This window comes from Balaenoptera acutorostrata, chromosome 1, assembly GCF_949987535.1.
Source record: "Balaenoptera acutorostrata chromosome 1, mBalAcu1.1, whole genome shotgun sequence".
Taxonomy (NCBI): Eukaryota; Metazoa; Chordata; class Mammalia; order Artiodactyla; family Balaenopteridae; genus Balaenoptera; species Balaenoptera acutorostrata.
The window spans coordinates 58,051,674-58,070,201 of record NC_080064.1 but is presented as its reverse complement, the minus strand read 5'-3'; the positions used below and the strand labels follow the sequence as shown (position 1 = coordinate 58,070,201).

The 18,528-nt window shown below is 35.1% G+C and overlaps 1 protein-coding gene across 1 annotated transcript; it reads left to right on the top strand.

The window, feature by feature from the left end:
- The first annotated feature begins 7,582 nt into the window (after nt 1-7,582).
- INSL5 (insulin like 5) lies at nt 7,583-9,989 on the top strand. The gene is made up of 2 exons (XM_007164740.1): nt 7,583-7,757; nt 9,670-9,989. Exons 1-2 carry the CDS (start codon nt 7,583-7,585, stop codon nt 9,987-9,989), a joined length of 495 nt encoding a protein of 164 aa, XP_007164802.1.
- The last annotated feature ends 8,539 nt before the right edge of the window (nt 9,990-18,528 follow it).

The window sequence follows — 18,528 nt, the reverse complement described above, 5'->3', positions numbered from 1 at the left end:
TACAATAATAAATGAGAAGTAGAACATTTAGTATTTGCTGCTTTGTCTCAAAAGGAGTCTCTCTAAAAATGTTGAATTGTACTGTGAATAATTGTTATCAACACGCTAGTAACAGTGTACCTGTTAAAGTTCTTTGCAGTTTGCAAAACATCTTCAAGTCCACTGTCGCATTATACCCTTACATTGATCCTATGAGACAGGTAGGGCAAGCAGTTGTATTATTATCATAATCTCTATTTTCCAGCGGACATAATTAAGGCTTAAAGAGGTGATATATTTTGCCAAAGACCACAGAGCTGGTAACTGGTCGGACTTGAGCTCAATCGCAAGGCTTTGAACAGTTCTTATACATTATCCACTATTGTGTTGTCAATGGTTCATGCCTATATAGTTTGCTGAGGTCTCGTACACCAAAACATATGAGTACATATTCTTCTCTAATGAAGGTTTTACCCCTAAATAATAATGCTAGTAACTTAGTTTTTCTCAGCGTTTTCCCCCTGCTATTAGACATTGCCATATGGACCCCTTCTTCTGGGAGTACTCTCCTCCTCTCTCCTCACTCCCCTTCAGTGTGTTAGCTCTTCACTCACCCTTCAGCTCTCAGTTCATAGCTCATCTTCTCAAAAGAGCCCCTTCTGAGCTCCCTCCTACAGGACCTCACCCAGCCAGGCTAAATTTTCTCCAAGCATCTTGAACATGAAGGGAAATGTGAAGTTTCTGCAGGGCTGGAGAGGAAGGGGAAATGAAGGAAAGAGAGAGGCCTGTGGATCCACAGAGCAGAGGGGACCCACGTCCTACTTCTGAAAAGCATTGTTCAGGAAGTAGTAAGACCTAGGAGGGACCATAGTCAACCTCAAAAAACCATTCTCCATGGAATGAGTGATGTGCAAAGAGGCACTGGAACTGAAAAAGCCAGGCAACTGAGGATGATTAATGATCCAGCAAGAAGCAGCGCTTTGGTGATAGAAGGGCCTTGGCACAGAGTAAGATACTAGAATTATATCCTGGGAAATGGAAGAAAACCAACTCTGAGAGATATGGACATTAACTTTTTGTGTGTATGGTTTGTTTCTGCCAGCTGACTGGAATGAAGACTTGGAGTTAGAAATTGAATTACACAAAGTCTATTTCTTGGACACCTAAGTTTCTGAGTTGACATTCATATCTGCTGTGCTAAATATTTCTGTGGTCATTTGCATAGTGTCTGCCACCAGCCCTAGACTGTAAGCTCCTTGAGGGCAGGGACTCTGTGTTTTGCTCACTACTGTATGTTCAACACCTAGAACAGCACCTCCACAGAGTAGTTATGACCACAAATATTTGTTGAGTAAATGAATTATCAAATTAATGTAAGTAATGTTGGCTCCATGCTTGTCCCATATTATAACATGATCTAATATTTTACATATGATTTCTTCAACATCCTAACAAAATGTCTTAACATCACAGAGGGTAAAAACATTTTAATGGTGGAAAACATATAAAGCATAAAATGAGCCTTGAAAGTTGCTAAACACAGGTCATAGCTCTTTTTTGTTCTACAACAGGATAAAATCCATTTTCCCCCTCAAGACAAAAGCCAAGAACAAATCTATGATCACTTTCTTTAGGTGAGTATTACTGCTGCTTTGTGAGATTGTATTCTCACTGACAATTTGGGGCACCATTTTCCTCCAGCATAAAGCACTTAGCAAGATGCCTGGTATGAAGTAGTTGCTCAAAAATAGCAGTTCTCATTTTGATTATCCCAGACCACATCCCCACTTCTTGATCTGAGAACCTCTTTGCCCTTAGCAGCTGGCTGTGTCCTTGCCAAGGCCCTACTCCTCCTTCAGGAGATACAGACTGTGCTTATGACCTCATTTGTTCCTTTATACAACATCTGGGCTTCGTGTCTTGTTTGTTCAGGCCTTCAGAACCATAGAACACTTACTAGGCTATTAGCCTTCATTTGCTTAGGTTGGCATACCTAGTTGGTGGTAAAACTAAAAGGCTAACAGTTTACATGAAACTAATTCCTGGGTTAAATAGAAAGCAGAACATGCCCATTAAGTTGAAACACCTAAAAACATGCTTATGAATCTTATAAAATGAGCACTGCTTTTTTTTAAAACTGATGAAACATTTATGTAGTATCCAGAACAACTCATAAAAAATGTACTCTCACCGTGTCTGTGTTTTCTTTGAATAAGCCAGCTTTTAAAAGATATGATGCCATTATACCAAGAAGAACAAAGGATCCCAGGACACTTTAGGGATCTTACATCACAACTCACTGATAATAGTTTTAGTGAATTTTCTAAATTACACATAGTTTGATTATTTATTGTTTTAACAATTTCTAAAAGCCCCAAATAACAACAAACACATAAAAAGAAAATAGCTTCTCTGTCCATACAAAATGAAAATTTAAATATTACTGTTTATGAGATTGTTAATAAAAACATTTTCAGCTGCTCATTTAATTCTTAATGATAGGGCATTTAAAAATCACTAAAATGAATGGTAAGAAAATTTTATACATAAAATTATGCAAGATTATCTAGATAAATGGTATTTCAATATTGGTTCTACAGATAATTGTAGAGTAGAAATTAACTGATTTTAAAGAGGGGAGGAAAAGGAGCTTTAGGTGAAGAAAACAGTATGTGCAAAGGCCTAGAGAGAGAGAGAGAACATGAAATTTTCAAAAAACTCTGAGGTGTTTGGTATAGGTGGACCATTTAAAGTTTGAGGGTATCTAAGACCTTTACAAATAGAGGCCAGATCATGAAAGGTCTTACAGGCCACGTTAAGGGAATTTTACTTTTTCTTGAGGAAAATAGGAAACAATTGAAGAGTCTTCAAAGTGGGTAATAATCACATGTTTTAGAAAGATCATTCTGGCAGCAGTGTGGAGAATGGATTGATGAAAGATACAGGGCCAAGTGAGAGGCCATTGCAGTAATCTAAATGAAAGTTGTGATCATGGCAGAGGTGATAGAGAGCAGTGGGTAGAACACAGGGAAGTTTATCAATAGAAGGTAGAACTGATGAGCCTTGGTGATTTAATGGATGTGTGTGTACAGGAGGATTCAGTCAGTGAAGAGTGAGGGAGCATGAGGAGTTGTGAATGACCCACAAGAATAGATGAGTGAATGGTGGTGTCATCGATGAAAACACCCTCTAGAAGCAGTTAGTATGAGTCTTAGCCAAGGATGAGCAGTACTAACTCTGTGTTAAAAAAATAATAAAAATAAATTACTGTTTGCTAACGAATTTATACAGCGATCTCATAATCATCATTACCATAAAATAGCTATATGTGGTATGCTTTATAATTTATCAGTGCTATAATTAACATTACTTCATTTGATCCTGTGATGTTTTTCCATTTTACAAATTTGAAAATCTAATACAGATTAAATTACTTTCTCAAGCTCTCTTAGCTAGAAACTAGAGTGGCAATACTAAAACTCTAGCATTCTAACGCCAAGATCACTACGGCACAGTGTAATATTTGGTAGAATTATTATGATTACCGTCAATGATCAATCTATTAAAAATTCCCTTTGTGCTAGAGACTTTTGATCAGCACTCCTTCATAATTTAATCTTGAAAACTACCCTAATAAAGTCAGTATTATCATTTTTTTGTAGTCAGTATTATCTACATTTTACAAATGAAGAAACTGAGATTCAGAGACATTAAGTATTTCCTAAGTTCACATAGATGTTAAATGGCAGAACTGAGATAGGATTTCCCTAATCTGATGCTACAGACGGTGCTCATAACTCATGCCAGTCTGCCCCCAACACCATCTATTTGGCATTCCTGTGGCTGTAGTTCCTTGATAAGCAGTATATAGGTGAAAGATTTACTGAATCCATTGTCTAGTTGTTAATCTGGAATTTTGGTTTGTGTTAATTGTGGACTTTCATATAATCAATAATATTGAGCATGTGGTAATTAACACCAATTGCTAAGGTCAAATAATTCATCTTACTTTGTTTTGGATCATATAAACAGTCTCTACATCTGTAAAATGTAAATAACTTTATACTAGTCAGAATAAGTCATGATGTTGCTACAACCAATAATTGCCAAATCTCAGTGGCTTTAAATGATAAGGATTTATTTCTCATTCATATTACATGTTCATTACAGATTAGCAGGTGGTACTGCTCCATGTTGTTCTGACTCAGAGATCAGATTCCATTGTCAGGAATGTCGTTGGTCACCAAGGCAGGAGAGAGGTAGAACTGGGGAATCATGCACCGATCCTTAAATGCCAGGTAGAGGTGACATATGTCACTTCCACTCACATTTTATTTGCTAAAATGTCTCTTGGCCACAAACAACTTTAAAGATCAGAGGAATATAATCCTACCATTTGCTTGGAACTAGAAATATATATACTCTAGGTAATTCATAATGATTGCAGATATTAATCAATTTCATGGTGAAAGGTTTTCTAGGGCTAAATAAGTTTGGGAAGCATTGAATTTAAACAAAGTTAAAGAAGTTTCCTAACTATAAGTCTTCTCTGAGCCCTGACTATATTAGTATGCATTATTAATCTCCAAGAAAGGGACTATTACTATGGGATCCTTTTTTTTTTTTTCCAGAGATCATCTGCCAAGATTCATGTCCTGAAGACAACACTTTAAGAAACAATACTCTAAGATTCTGTCTTTTTAGAACTTATTTCTAAAGAGGAAATAAGTGGAAAGAGGAGAGGAAAGAAGAAGGAAAGGAAAGAATAAAAGAAGGAAAGAAAAAGACTAGAGCAGTGCAAATTTATGGATAGTTTTGAGATTGAAGTTATGCATAAAAGACATTCATAGTAGTGAGTAGCGACCCAAAATTACATTTTCTAATCTATTGCATATGACATTGTTAATTTATTGAGTATATAATAAGCATCATATATTGTGTTTTACTTGTGTTAACTCATTCCATTTTCATGACAACATAAAATGCAGATTATTGTCTCCTCACAGAGGAGGAAACTAAACCTCAGAGAAGATATCCAGGTAGTAACCTGGGTTACAGACTAAATGAGGAGAAAAAGTTGCATTAACCTCTGAACATAAAGGATTAGGGCTCCAGTTAGAGGTATAAGCAACAAACTGTTGTTGGTCAAGAGATAGAAAGATTAATTTCCATTTTGGTTACCCTTTCTGGTTGGGCCTTGAAATGTGTGGAAAGAGTGATATTTGGGCACCTGAGTGGAGAGCCTTAAATGCCAGGCTGTTTGGATTTTATTCTCCAGGTAATGCCGAGCCACTGAAAGTTTTTGAGGGGGGAGTAACAGAATTAGCCAATTATAGCAAGACTTAGAATTTCAAATTCAAAGGAGTTTCTTTCTTTCTTTCTTTCTTTTTTTTAAAGAGTTCTCAAGTAATTCAATCCAACTCTCTCAGTTCACAAATGGGGAAAACAAAGCCCCTAAATTTGAGGCTCTGCATCTGGGGCTTTCATTATTGGCAATGGCTTTTTCATCTGGATAACTGACATGGGTGATTAGCTTGCCTCCATTTGGTCACAGGCTGAGCTCAGATCTTGCTCAGATCTCTCACTTGCGTCCCAAATTAACAAGAGTCCTGATGAAGCCTAAGAGCTGGCTGAAGAAGGGACTATTTTGAGCCTTGGGAGATCAAGTAAGGGTGATGGCAGAGTTCAGTGATAACAGAGTGTATCTAACATCTAGGGTAGGGTCATTCCTTGGCTGAATGCTTCTCTCTTGGGTTTTGCAGAAGCCTAACCTAGCCCATAGCCACTGATGACAGCTTTACTGCAGTGCTATGCTAAAGCTGGCATTATCGAGGTGGGCAATATAAGTCTCCAAAGAAGAGAAGAAGTTGGGAATAAATGGCTGAATAATTGCTGATGTTGTGAGTGTGTTAGATTTGGTCATGCAGATGTCCCTCTGGAGTTGATAAATGACACAGGTTCACCTGCAGTTTTGACCCATCAAAAGATAAGGTAGCTCTGTCTGATGTCAAAAACCATTACTGCGCCTTTGGTGTCTTTCTTAGCAAATGGGCGCCCTACCTCCCAGCTGTGCAAGGCAGAAACCTAAATATCACTTTTGGCTGCTCTCTCCCTTGCCCCTGATGCCCATCAGTACCAAGCCCTTCTATTTTTTGAATACCCATTTGTCCCATCCTCTCTACCATGACCTTAGTTTAGGCCACCATCATATCTCATCTAAATTATTGCAAAAGCCTTTCTCTGTTTTCCCTGCCTCAAATCTTGTACCCCTTAATCCGTTATCTGCAGCCAGAGAGATAAAGAAAGCATCAATTCTTTGAAATAATATGTCTATTTTTCAGAGTCAGAGATGTGTCCAATGACAGCATAGATTATTTTTTTCTGTTTTCTAGCTTTCCTACAGAAGAACGGTGATGTCACAAATATTAGGGGTGAAATGATCTTGATCCACAGGCTCAAGTGATTTTTTTCAACCAAATATCACAAAGATTCAACAAAATCAACTAAAAAATTATTTGTCCAATTTGCTAAAAAACGACACAAGAATTCTTTAAGATCTCAAACTCTAGAATTTTCAGTTTCGGTAAAAGCTTTGCAAGAGCTAGTGCTTTCAGAGGGTTTACTGTAAGAGAAATTTCATTATTTAGCTATTTGAGATTATGAATTCAGTTTTCTATTATAAAAACGTGTGTTGATAAAGGCATACCTAAGTCATAGTGTGAAGGATAACAAGGAAGATTCTAGTCAGAGAAATTCTCCTGAATTCTAAAGGAAAGTTATCTTTCTACTTTGTCCGGATGGTAAGGGAAGAAGGCAATCAATAATTATTGACTGTTTATTTTGCCAAGCAAGATGCACATTATCTCATTAACTCTAGGAAGTAGTTACTATCAGCACAATTTTAAAGTGAAAGATGCTTGGGAATGTTAAATATCTTGTTAAAGATTCTAGAGCTGATAAGTGGGAAACCAGGATTCAAACCCAAAACATGAGAACATGCATTCTTTTTTAAAAAAATTTAATTTAATTTATTTATTTTTTATAAAGCAGGTTCTTATTAGTTATCTATTTTATGCATATAGGTGTATATATGTCAATCCCAATCTCACAAAGAGAACCTGCATTCTTAAGTGTGCATTCTCAATGCTTTGAAATAGATGGTGCTTTCACTACTTACAAATCCCTTATGAGATAGGTTTTCCCATTCTATAGGTGTGATTATCGAAGCTTAAAATGTTTAAAACTTGTCCTGTGTCACTCAGTAAGGGGTAGGGCTGACACTGAACCTCATACTTGTCTACTTTCAAAGTGCATGTGTTTTCCACAATGTCTTCCAAGACAGCGTCCTGTTAATTGTCTCGCGTATGCAGCTAGTAGTAAGTGATGATGTTCAGAAGTGACTGAATAACAAGCAATAATCGTAAAAGCTCATTTTCAAAACTTCACGGTGTCACCTACGTGCTTAGCAAATATTGTTAAAATGACGTATTGACCAATACAATGTCAGGAAAGTTCGTATAAATTGGCCAAGAGTGTGAGGGCAACTTCAAAACTTGATTTGACAATATTTACTATATCAGACTCTCATTCAGTCCCCAGCAAAATGAGGGGTTTCATTTTTACTTTGCTTCTCTTCTCTCTCCTGCTTGCCATCTCAGAAGTGAAGAGTGAAGAATCCAGGAAGCTCTGCGGGCTCCAGTACATACGAACTGTCATTTACATCTGTGCCAGCTCCAGGTGGAGAAAGCACCTGGAGTCGATCCCGCAAGGTCAGCAAGGTAACATGAACGCATATGACTCCTTCATTTATTATTATTTTTTTAAGGCTTGTTTTAATAACTGTTTCTCTAGTTACTGCTAAGCCACTTCTATATCAATCTGGGGGATTAATTATCGAAATAAACAATTTGTCTTGGGAAGGAGGTGAGCTTGCTACCTTTCAAAAAATAAGGACCTTGTTTTCTTTAGTCCCCAGCTTGAAATTATTTGATTGCATAACTACATTGATGAGCTCAGCACCTATGGCAGGTGCTGGGGAGGGGTGGGTAGAGAGAAGCACGTGATTTCAAGGGTCATGTTGGAGCAGCAAGATTTTCACATGCGGATAATTATAGAATATAATAAGTTGGCATTCAGGCAGGTGCTAAATAAGAATGGAAGGAAGGAATCTAACTTTTATTGAGCACTTATTACATGTCAGGCAGTTTCATGGGCAACATTTCATTCAGTCTTCCGATAAGGATCCTTTGAAGTAAGTAATATTACCACCATTTACCATTTTACTGAGGACAAATTTGTTCACCCAGCTAGTAAGCAGGGTGGTTGGCAAGCAAACCAGGTCTTTCTGGCTTCAGAGCCGAGGTCTCCTGCTTATTCTATACTGCGTCTCAGGTGGGGAAAAGATGGTAGTAGCATGTTGTAATAAATGACACCACCGTGGAGGTGGTGGTATTTGACAGAGGTCCTAAGGATGTGTAGGGTTTGGGAGTTATGAGGAGTGGGATGGGAATTCTAGCAGTAGGAACTGTCTGATCAGAATTTTAAAGGTGGGAGTGAACCTAATGTGTTTCAGAAACAGAGAGGGGGCTGACTTCACTACATTTCTTCATTTTCCAATTCAAGTAACTTAGAAGTTGGCATTTTTCTCCTGCTAATCCTATATTAAAGTGTGATGTATAATTTATTTAAGATTCTATTTTAATAATTGTGTTTGTTTTATAATAAAAGTAAAAAAGAAAAACATGTTTACATAATAAATGTTGCAACCACACATATGATATGAAAACTTTACAGGTTTCAACTTGGTTTAAAATGACTGGTAAACAAAAAGATTTTGGAAAATGACTGAGTTTTTGTGTTTTCGTGGACTAATGTCTTGAAAAATTATGAACTTACCATTCTTACTTTAATAATGAGAGGTTCATAGTTACTAGATGTTAATAAGCAATAAGTGTTTTTAATCTCAAAGGAGTAAACATAATTTACCAGATTGACCATAATTTATCAATCTCCGGCAAATCAAAATACAATAGAAAAAATACATTTTGAATATCTTTAAAATATGTGGGACAGTGGAATGGATGTCTGTATAAGGCTATCTCTTTCAACACCACTGACTTCATAATACTGTTTATTTAACCTTTCACAGGTTTTCAGATATTTTCCCATACATTATTTATTTGATGCATTACTGGTTTACCAATCAGCATTCATTCATCTAAATTTTTTCTGGTGCTTGCCAGTGTGCTAAGGTGCTGATAAGTAAGTTTGAACGAAGTTAAAGTGAGACAGGCTTATACATGGACTTTGGGAACAACACTGATAAGAACAGTTGGGCCCACTTTTAATTTTCAGACATAGAGTAAGTTTAAATCTCCACTTCCTTCCTTACTGATCAGCTTTGCAGGGCATACACAGGATTATTTTTTGTTTGATTGTTTTCGTTGATAGCATGTAACTAATACTTTTGGAAGCTGCTGGTCATTGTGCAGAGGTAGTCAAGCCCTGAATTGGCTGCTAACTGGCCAAGTGACACTGGTTCTGTCACTCCTCCTCTCTGCACCCACGTTTCCTCCTCTGTAAAATGAGGAGGGTGGACATGACTGAGTTCTCCCTAAAATATCTAATCTCTCTGAAACCCCAGACCAACGTTAAAAAAAAAATCAACTGCAAGATTCAATTTCCTTCCAGAAATCCAATGCATTTCCCCCAGAGTAGAACTTGGTTGCTGCCTTTGTCAGAGCTCTCTAAGGAAGTATTGTTTTTTCCCTTCCATACGGCTGAGAGGAAACCGCTTCCAGCTGCCTAATGAACAGGAGATTTCTGAGGAAAGCGCAGTGCAAAACCTTCCAAAGAGGGATTCCTCGGGGGAGGAAAGTCTTCAGGGTGAACAGCTGCCCACGGAAGGGCTTTGGAGGTCAAAGAAGTATTCGGTGATGTCAAGACAAGACTTGCAAAAGTTGTGCTGCACCGAAGGCTGTTCCATGTCTGACTTGAGCGCTCTTTGTTAGGACAAGCAAATTCCCAAGGGTGGCAGAGTTTTAGCACATGTTTAATCACAGTGTTTTACTTCCCAGAATAATACTCACATTGTGTCATTAAACTAATGACTTTTGGGTAGGCAATTCTTCTTTCCTAAATGTTGTGGATGGTTGGCTAAAACCACAACGAGGTCTAGTTTCTCCCATTGCCAAGGTGAATGCACTGTTCTTTCCAAATTTTAACTAATCCTTTGAAATTTTAAATGCTGTGCAAAATTGCAATACAAATTCCATTCAGCAAGCTTACTGTGATTTTTCTGTTTTTAAAACAATTTTAAAGAACTTTAAAACAGTAAACCAAAAATGTTGATGGTAAAAAAAAACCTTAAAAAATAAGAATAAAAAGAAAATAAAAAACTACTATTACCTCATCATCTAGAAATAACAATCCACTCTCAACTTTTGTGTTGCTGTATATTACTGAAAATTTAAACATTGATTCACAGTCAAGTGTGAGAATCTAAACAAAGTGCTTTTCTCAAAAGTTCTTAGAGTGCTCAATTAATGTTTCCTAATATCATGCATCTCTTCAACATTATACTTGAGAATAGTTGGGTGCATATATGTATCAAAGAGGGCCCATAAACAGCCCAAATCCAGAAAACCTTTGGTTATCTTAGCTCCTTTCATAGTCTGGGCTGCCTTGGTTTTGCCTTCCTACTGCTGAGATAAAAGGACATTCTATTCTCATCCTGGATGTTGAGAAACTAAAATGCAGATAACCGAGTCATTGTGTCACAATTGGATGTCTTCACAGATGAAAAAATAAAGTAAGATATCACAAAACTATGCTCTTATTTCTACTCTGTCAGCCAACTCCCCAGTAGGTTTTAACATAGTTAGACTCTGTTCATCTGAGGTGCTGCCTATTAATACTCCAGCCTGTATTTGAAATTAGTCTACATATTGTTCACGTAAATTGTGTCAAAGCATTGTTTTTTGCAGATAAAAAACTGAGTCTCCCTAGAATTAAGTAAACGCCTACTAAGTCACACAGCTAAGGAGGCGGTGTCACGGATCCAAACTTAGGCTACTTAGCATGAATCAAGGCAGTCACATCAAACTGCACTGGTTGTCAATTACTCTTTACCAGGAGACACTCCCTGTTTGTTTAAATCAGTTTCACTGAAGAATGTCTTTTGAAGAAGCAGTAGAAATTAATGATATTAAATCTCAACCCTTGAATACATGCCCTTTCAATATTCTGGGGGGTGAAATGGAAGACTGCATGAAACATGTTTGCTGCAGACTGAAGTATGATGGTTTCCTCAAGGAAAAGCACTTCTGTGATTGAGTTTGAACGTAAAAGTAGCTGCTTTTTCCAAGAAACACCATTTTTAAGAAAAAATAAAGACTGAAAAACTGTGGTTATTCAGATTTGGGTATTGGCAATGAAATGAAATAAGATTTGAAAATGAACAAAGTAGGCTTCAAGGAAAACGGCTGACAGTATTTGTTGCTGTTGATAAAGTTCAAGCTTACAAGCCATTTTGGAAAACTTTTACCCACCACCCTGAGCATCAGTGGTGATATTTGATTTTGTGATATTATATGACATGTGTCTACATTGGGAGATCTGCTATAACTCAATGAACCAATATTTTCCAAATGATCAATGCATGATACTACAAAATCATGAATGGTTAAGAAATCTGCTCAAAGTGCAAAATAAAGATTTTAATCTAGCTGTACAAAAAATTCATTGATATCATTTCAGATTTTACATTGCAAGTAACCTTTAATAAATAGTCACTTGTTGAGTTTTGGTATAATATCAAAAGAGAATATATTGATAAAAATGATCTGAAAATGCTATTAAAATAATCTCCCCTTTTGCAACTAAATATTTATGTGTGGCTGAATTTTCTTCATGTACATTAGCCAACATAATACACAGCCGCAGATTAAAAATGTAGGAGCTGGGCTTCCCTGGTGGTGCAGTGGTTGAGAATCTGCCTGCCAATGCAGGGGACACGGGTTCGAGCCCTGGTTTGGGAGGATCCCACATGCCGTGGAGGAACTGGGCCCGTGAGCCACAATTACTGAGCCAGTGCGTCTGGAGCCTGTGCTCCGCATTGGGAGGGGCCGCGATGAAGAGTGGCCCCAGCTTGCCACAGCTAGAGAAAGCCCTCGCACAGAAACGAAGACCCAACACAGCCATAAATAAATAAATAAATAAATAAATAAATAAATTAATTAAAAAAATGTAGGAGCTGATAGAAGCTGTATTTTATAAAGGCAGTCATTAGAGACTTGCAAAAATATAAAACAGTGCCACTCTTCTCACTAAATGTTTTTTGTTTTGTGAAAATATAGATTTTTAAATAAAATGTTATTGGTGTTAATGTGTGATGAGTTTATTTTTATTTTCAAATGAGTTAAACATATTTAAATTTCTCAGTAAAATTCTAATATGATAAATATTGATAAATTGAACCCACATAAACAAAAGCTCTTTGACGTTCTTAATACTTTTTAAGAGTGTGAAAGGATTATGAAACCAAAAAGTGGGAGAATTACTCTTATATAAGGTTTTGCCACAAATTTTTGAGGTTCCATCAAGAGATGTTTAGGTTGCTGTATTTGTCATGACAAAGATGCAATAAACAGCCTTGTTTATATATCCTTATGTACTGACACTTTCATTTCAATAGGATAGCTTGCCAAGTTGCTTGGGGGAAAAATATGTGTATTTTTTTCAGTGTACTTTTAATAGTTATTTTTTATATGTGACATACTTATTAGTTATTATAAGTGTATCTATTCAATTTAAGTACATAGAGAAACAAAGAAGAATAATGGGACCTAGTCTTTTTACTTAAATCCTGCAGTCCCTTTTTTTGGGGAAAAAAAGATAATATATGTATACGGTTAGGAAATGTAAACAGTCCAGGGAAGTATAAAATACAACAAAAGTCTCACTCTCTTCCATTTGATTCTGAAGTAATATAACCCTTATTCAGAGTTTCTTGTAATTTCTGCCAGAAACAAAAATTATGTCTATACTGAATATATGTGGTACAGTTACAGATATAGTAACTATAGTAGATATAGATAGCTTGCCCTATATCATTATCTATCTATCTATCTATCTATCTATCTATCTATCTATCATCTACCTATCTTATCTATCTACCTATCATTGTCTATCTATATCTATATCTATCTATATCTATAACAGAGACTTTTAGCTGCCCACTAAAACTTCTCTTCCTCTTGGGCACAGATAGACTACATTTCTCAGTCTCTTTTGCAGTTTCATGTGGTCATATGACTGAGTTCTAGCTAATTAAATGTGAGTAGTAGTGATCCGTGCTACTTTAAGACTAGTCCATCAAGTCTCCCTCCCTCTCCCTCAATTCAGCAAGCAATAACCTTTGACTTTTTTATGTTTGATTCTACTTTTTTACAGTTGTTGACCCACTCTAATACAATATGTACTGAATCTATCATCCCATTTTACACAAAAAGAAATTACACATACTCATTGTTTTGTTTAATACATCTTGGAAATATTTCAATAACATCCCAGTATAGGTATTATAATTTTAAACACATACCAAGAGATTACCATTTAAAAAGTTTGTATTAATTCATATTTTCACTAGAAATTTATGAGTGACTCTTTCTCTACATTCTCCCCAGTCCAAGATGTTATTACACTTGCAAAAATTTGCATTTTTTATAGATGAAATATTGAATATAATTTTGTTGTATTTGCATTATCACAACTATGATTGCCTTTAGTATTTATTGGACATTTTTATTTCCTCTTCTGTAAATTAGTCTGTTCACATTCTTTGCCCATTTTTCTATTTCTATTTATTTATAATAGTTTTCTTATCAATTTTCAAAACTTTTTAATATTAAGGATATTAACTTTTTGACTGCCATCTTAGTAAAATATTTCCCCCCAAGTCTTTGGTATGCCTTGATTTCATTTAAGATGTCTTTTGCATACAGTGTCATTGCATACAATGTCTGTCTTTCCTTTACAGTTTCTGGATTTCCTTTTTTGCTTAGGCAGACCTCCCTTATTGTGAGTAAGGTTGTGAAAAAGTCTACTAAATTGTATTCTAATAATTTAATTTTTTAACCTTTGCATTTAAATTTAATCCATCTTATATTTATTTTTGTATAGTATGAGGTGTTTAATTTTTATTTTTTTCCAAATGAACAGAACATTTTGCCTGCATCATGGAACAGCCTTTTCCCATGGGAATTTCATGCCATTTTAGTCATATGTTGTTTCACATGTTTGGAGCTGTTGTAGGCCCTTTATTCTGCTCTTTGCTCTATTTATCCTCAGTTAGCACCATACTATTTCGATTGCAGTAACTTTATGGTAAATTTTAGTATCTCTTAAGAAAAGTTGTCCATCACTGTAGATTGTTTACAAAATTTTCATGGATATTATGAGACATACATCCTTCTATGTGGATTTTATAATCCAGTTTCCAAAAAAATTTTATTGGATTTATAATTTGAATTGCTTTACATTTATACTCATGTAGAAAACATTTATATTCTATGATATTAAGAATTCTTATCTAAAATATATTACTATAATAATACAGTATTTTATTTCTTTTAATAACTTTTTATAATTTTAATTATATAGGTCTGTGTCTTTTTATTCTACCTTCTAATTTTATGTCACCTTTTATTTTTCATTTTTTTCTTAAACATCTTTATTGGAGTATAATTGCTTTACAATGGTGTGTTAGTTTCTGCTTTATAACAAAGTAAATCAGCTATACATATACATATATCCCCATATATCCTCCCTCTTGCGTCTCCCTCCCATCCTCGCTATCCCACCCCTCTAGGTGGTCACAAAGCACTGAGCTGATCTCCCTGTGCTATGCGGCTGCTTCCCACTAGCTATCTATTTTACATTTGGTAGTGTATATATGTCCATGACACTCTCTCACTTCATCCCAGCTTACCCTTCCCCCTCCCCATGTCCTCAAGTCCATTCTCTACGTCTGCATCTTTACTCCTGTCCTGACCCTAAGTTCTTCAGAACCATTTTTTTTTTTTTAGATTCCATATATATGTGTTAGCATATGTTAGCTAATGTATTAGCTAATGTACATATGTTAGCATATGTATTTGTTTTTCTCTTTCTGACTTCACTCTGTATGACAGCCTCTAAGTCCGTCCACCTCACTACAAATAACTCAATTTCATTTCTTTTTATGGCTGAGTAATATTCCATTGTATATTACATTTTTATTTACCATTTTTATTTGCCCCTGTGAATGAGACATTTCCTCCATGTTCATTTCTAAATGCATGCTGCGATACAAAGAAAAATCTTGATTTTTTGTATACTCATCTCCAGCCACCTTCTCCAGTTATTTTATTAAATTTAATGGCTAGTTTACAAGTCTATCTTGGGTTTTCTAGGTGTACAATATTATCATCTACTAATAAAAAGGTAATATTGTCTCATTCAATATTTAAACTGATTGCTTCATATTCTTGTCTTATTACATGACTCATTACGCAGAAATTATATATTGAGAGGGTAATGTGCAGGCGTTGTTGTGGGTGCTAAGGATACAACCGTGAATAAAACAGACAAAGTGTATATTCTTATGGAAGGCAGACATAAGCAAGAGAAATAAATATTAGATAATGACGGATGCTAAGGAGAAACTATGGAAAGGGAGCAGGAAGGCTTGGAGTGGGGGTGAGGACTGAATTTCAGACAGAATAACTAGGGAAGACCTCACTGGGAAAGTGACCACAGAAAGAATTCTTAATGATGATGATGATGGTAGGTATCTCTTTCATCTTCCTAATTTTAACAGAAAAATGGTTTCTGCCTTCCAGTACTCAATATAACATTTGCTATTCAAAATATAAGTAAATAAAATAATGAATAAATAAGTCTTTATATTATAGATGCATATATGTATATGTACGAATATAAATAATATTGTTGATCATTTAAAGAGTTTTATTACATATTGCTTATGAACTTATTTTGTTATAAATGGCTTCTAAATTTTATCAAATGTCTATTTAACTTCAATATATAATATTTTTTCTCTTTTGTTAAGGTGAAGAATTATATTGCTAGCTCTACTTACATTGAAATTTCTCTGTTTTCTCAGAATAAATCTATTTGATTATGGATTTATTAGTTTTTAGTGTAATAGTTTTTCAACACTCAGAGGACTAAATTTGTTAATATTTTATTTAAAATTTTTAATCTGTGTTCATAAGTAAAACTGATCTCTGTGTTTGTCAATGAAGATTAATATAGCTTCATAAAGTAAAAACATTATCTGTTCTTTAGAAATTTGGAAGAAAAATGCTATATTAGTATCTTTTGCCTAGTGACTTTAAAAAGATTTGCTGACATATAATATACATGGACAATCAAGTGCATAACTTTTAAGTGAATTTTTGCTTATTTGTATAGCCATGAATTCCTGGAACAAATTCAGTTATTAATAATTTGTTATTGTTTTTGACGTATCACTGGATTTTATTTGCTAAAATTTTGCTTAGTATTTTTGCATATATTTTCATTAATAAACTTGTATTTTTGCTATAGTTTTCTTTTTCTGTAATACCTTAAGTGATTTTGATATCAGGGTTAAGTTAGCTCTATAAAATGAGGTGGGAAAATCCCTTCTTTCCTTCCTTCATTTTCTAATCTCTGAATGTTTAAGACTGGTATTATTTCTTCTTTAAATGTTGGAGATTTCACTACTGAAGTCATTAAGGTTTGGCATTTTCTTCATAGAAAGATTTAAAATTTCAGAATCAATTTATTTTACAGGTGTAGAAATCTCAAGATTTTTACATTTTTTTTCCTGAACAAATTTAGTGATTGTGTTTTTCAAGGAATTTGTCCATTTCACCTAAATAAATTCTTCATAATATCTTCTTATCTTTTTGCTGGGAGGTACTTTTTACATGGTAAATCTTTACTTTTCTAGTCTCCTTTGTAGTTACTGATCGTTTCAGATTTCTATCATTTTGAGGGTTAATTTAGATAGCTATTCATTACTCAGAATTTCTTCTAGATTTTCAAATTTGCATGACAGCAACCACTAGGCTTTCCTTTATAGTGTGTCCTTGGTTTCAAGAACTTATGTTTAACACATAAATTCTGAACGCATTATCAGCATTTATTCATATTTCAGTGTATATAATCTATATTTAGTGCAAGAATTACTGCTTACCACTATTTTCTCCTTCTTCCTGATACATAGTTTCTAATCAATAAGTATATTTTGGTTGAATGAATAAAATAATCTTATATATTTTTTAATATTATATATGTTCTATTTCCCCCTTAATCAAGATTACTGATGGTTGGGGGGAGAAGGGTGTTTCTATTGTTACTCTTTTGTTTTTGTTACATTTTGTTTTGTTTTTGAATTTTATTTTATTTATTTCTGTATACAGCAGGTTCTTATTAGTCATCAATTTTATACACATCAGTGTATACATGTCCATCCCAATTGCCCAATCCATCACACCACCACCACCATCCCACCACCACTTTCCCACCTTGGTGTCCATACGTTTGTTCTCTACATCTGTGTCTCAATTTCTGCCCTGCAAACTGATTCATCTGTACATTTTTCTAGGTTCCACATATATGCATTAATATACGATACTTGTTTTTCTCTTTCTGACTTACTTCACTCTGTATGACAGTCTCTACATCCATCCACGTCTCAACAAATGACCCAATTTCGTTCCTTTTTATGGCTGAGTAATATTCCATTGTATATACGTACCACTACTTCTTTATCCATTCGTCTGTCGATGGGCATTTAGGTTGCTTCCATGACCTGGCTATTGTAAATAGTGCTGCAATGAACATTCGGGTGCATGTGTCTTTTTGAATTATGGTTTTCTCTGGGTATATGCCCAGTACTGGGATTGCTGGATCATATGGTAATTCTCTTTTTAGTTTTTTAAGGAACCTCCATACTGTTCTCCATAGTGGCTGTATCAATTTACATTCCTACCAACAGTGCAAGAGGGTTCCCTTTTCTCCACACCCTCTCCAGCATTTGTTGTTTGTAGATTTTCTGATGATGCCCATTCTAACTGGTGTGAGGTGATACCTCATTGTATTTTTGATTTGCCTTTCTCTAATAATTAGTGATGTTGAGCAGCTTTTCATGTGCTTCTTGGCCATCTGTATGTCTTCTCTGGAGAAATGTCTACTTAAGTCTTCTGCCCATTTTTGGATTGGGTTGTTCTTTTTTCTTTTGATATTGAGCTGCAAAAGTTGCTTGTATACTTTGGAGATTAATCCTTTGTCCATTGATTCATTTGCAACTATTTTCTCCCATTCTGAGGGTTGCCTTTTCATCTTGTTTATGGTTTCCTTTGCTGTGCAAAAGCTTTGAAGTTTCATTAGGTCCCATTTGTTTATTTTTGTTTTTACTTCCATTACTCTAACAGGTGGATCAAAAAAGATCTGGAAACAGAAGCTTTAAATGACACAATAGACCAGATAGATTTAATT

Coding starts and splice junctions, on each gene's coding strand:
- INSL5 (XM_007164740.1), top strand. CDS start 7,583: ATGAGGGGTTTCATTTTTACTTTGCTTCTCTTCTCTCTCCTGCTTGCC. Junction 7,758..9,669: donor GATCCCGCAAGGTCAGCAAG/GTAACATGAACG, acceptor ATTTCCTTCCAG/AAATCCAATGCATTTCCCCC.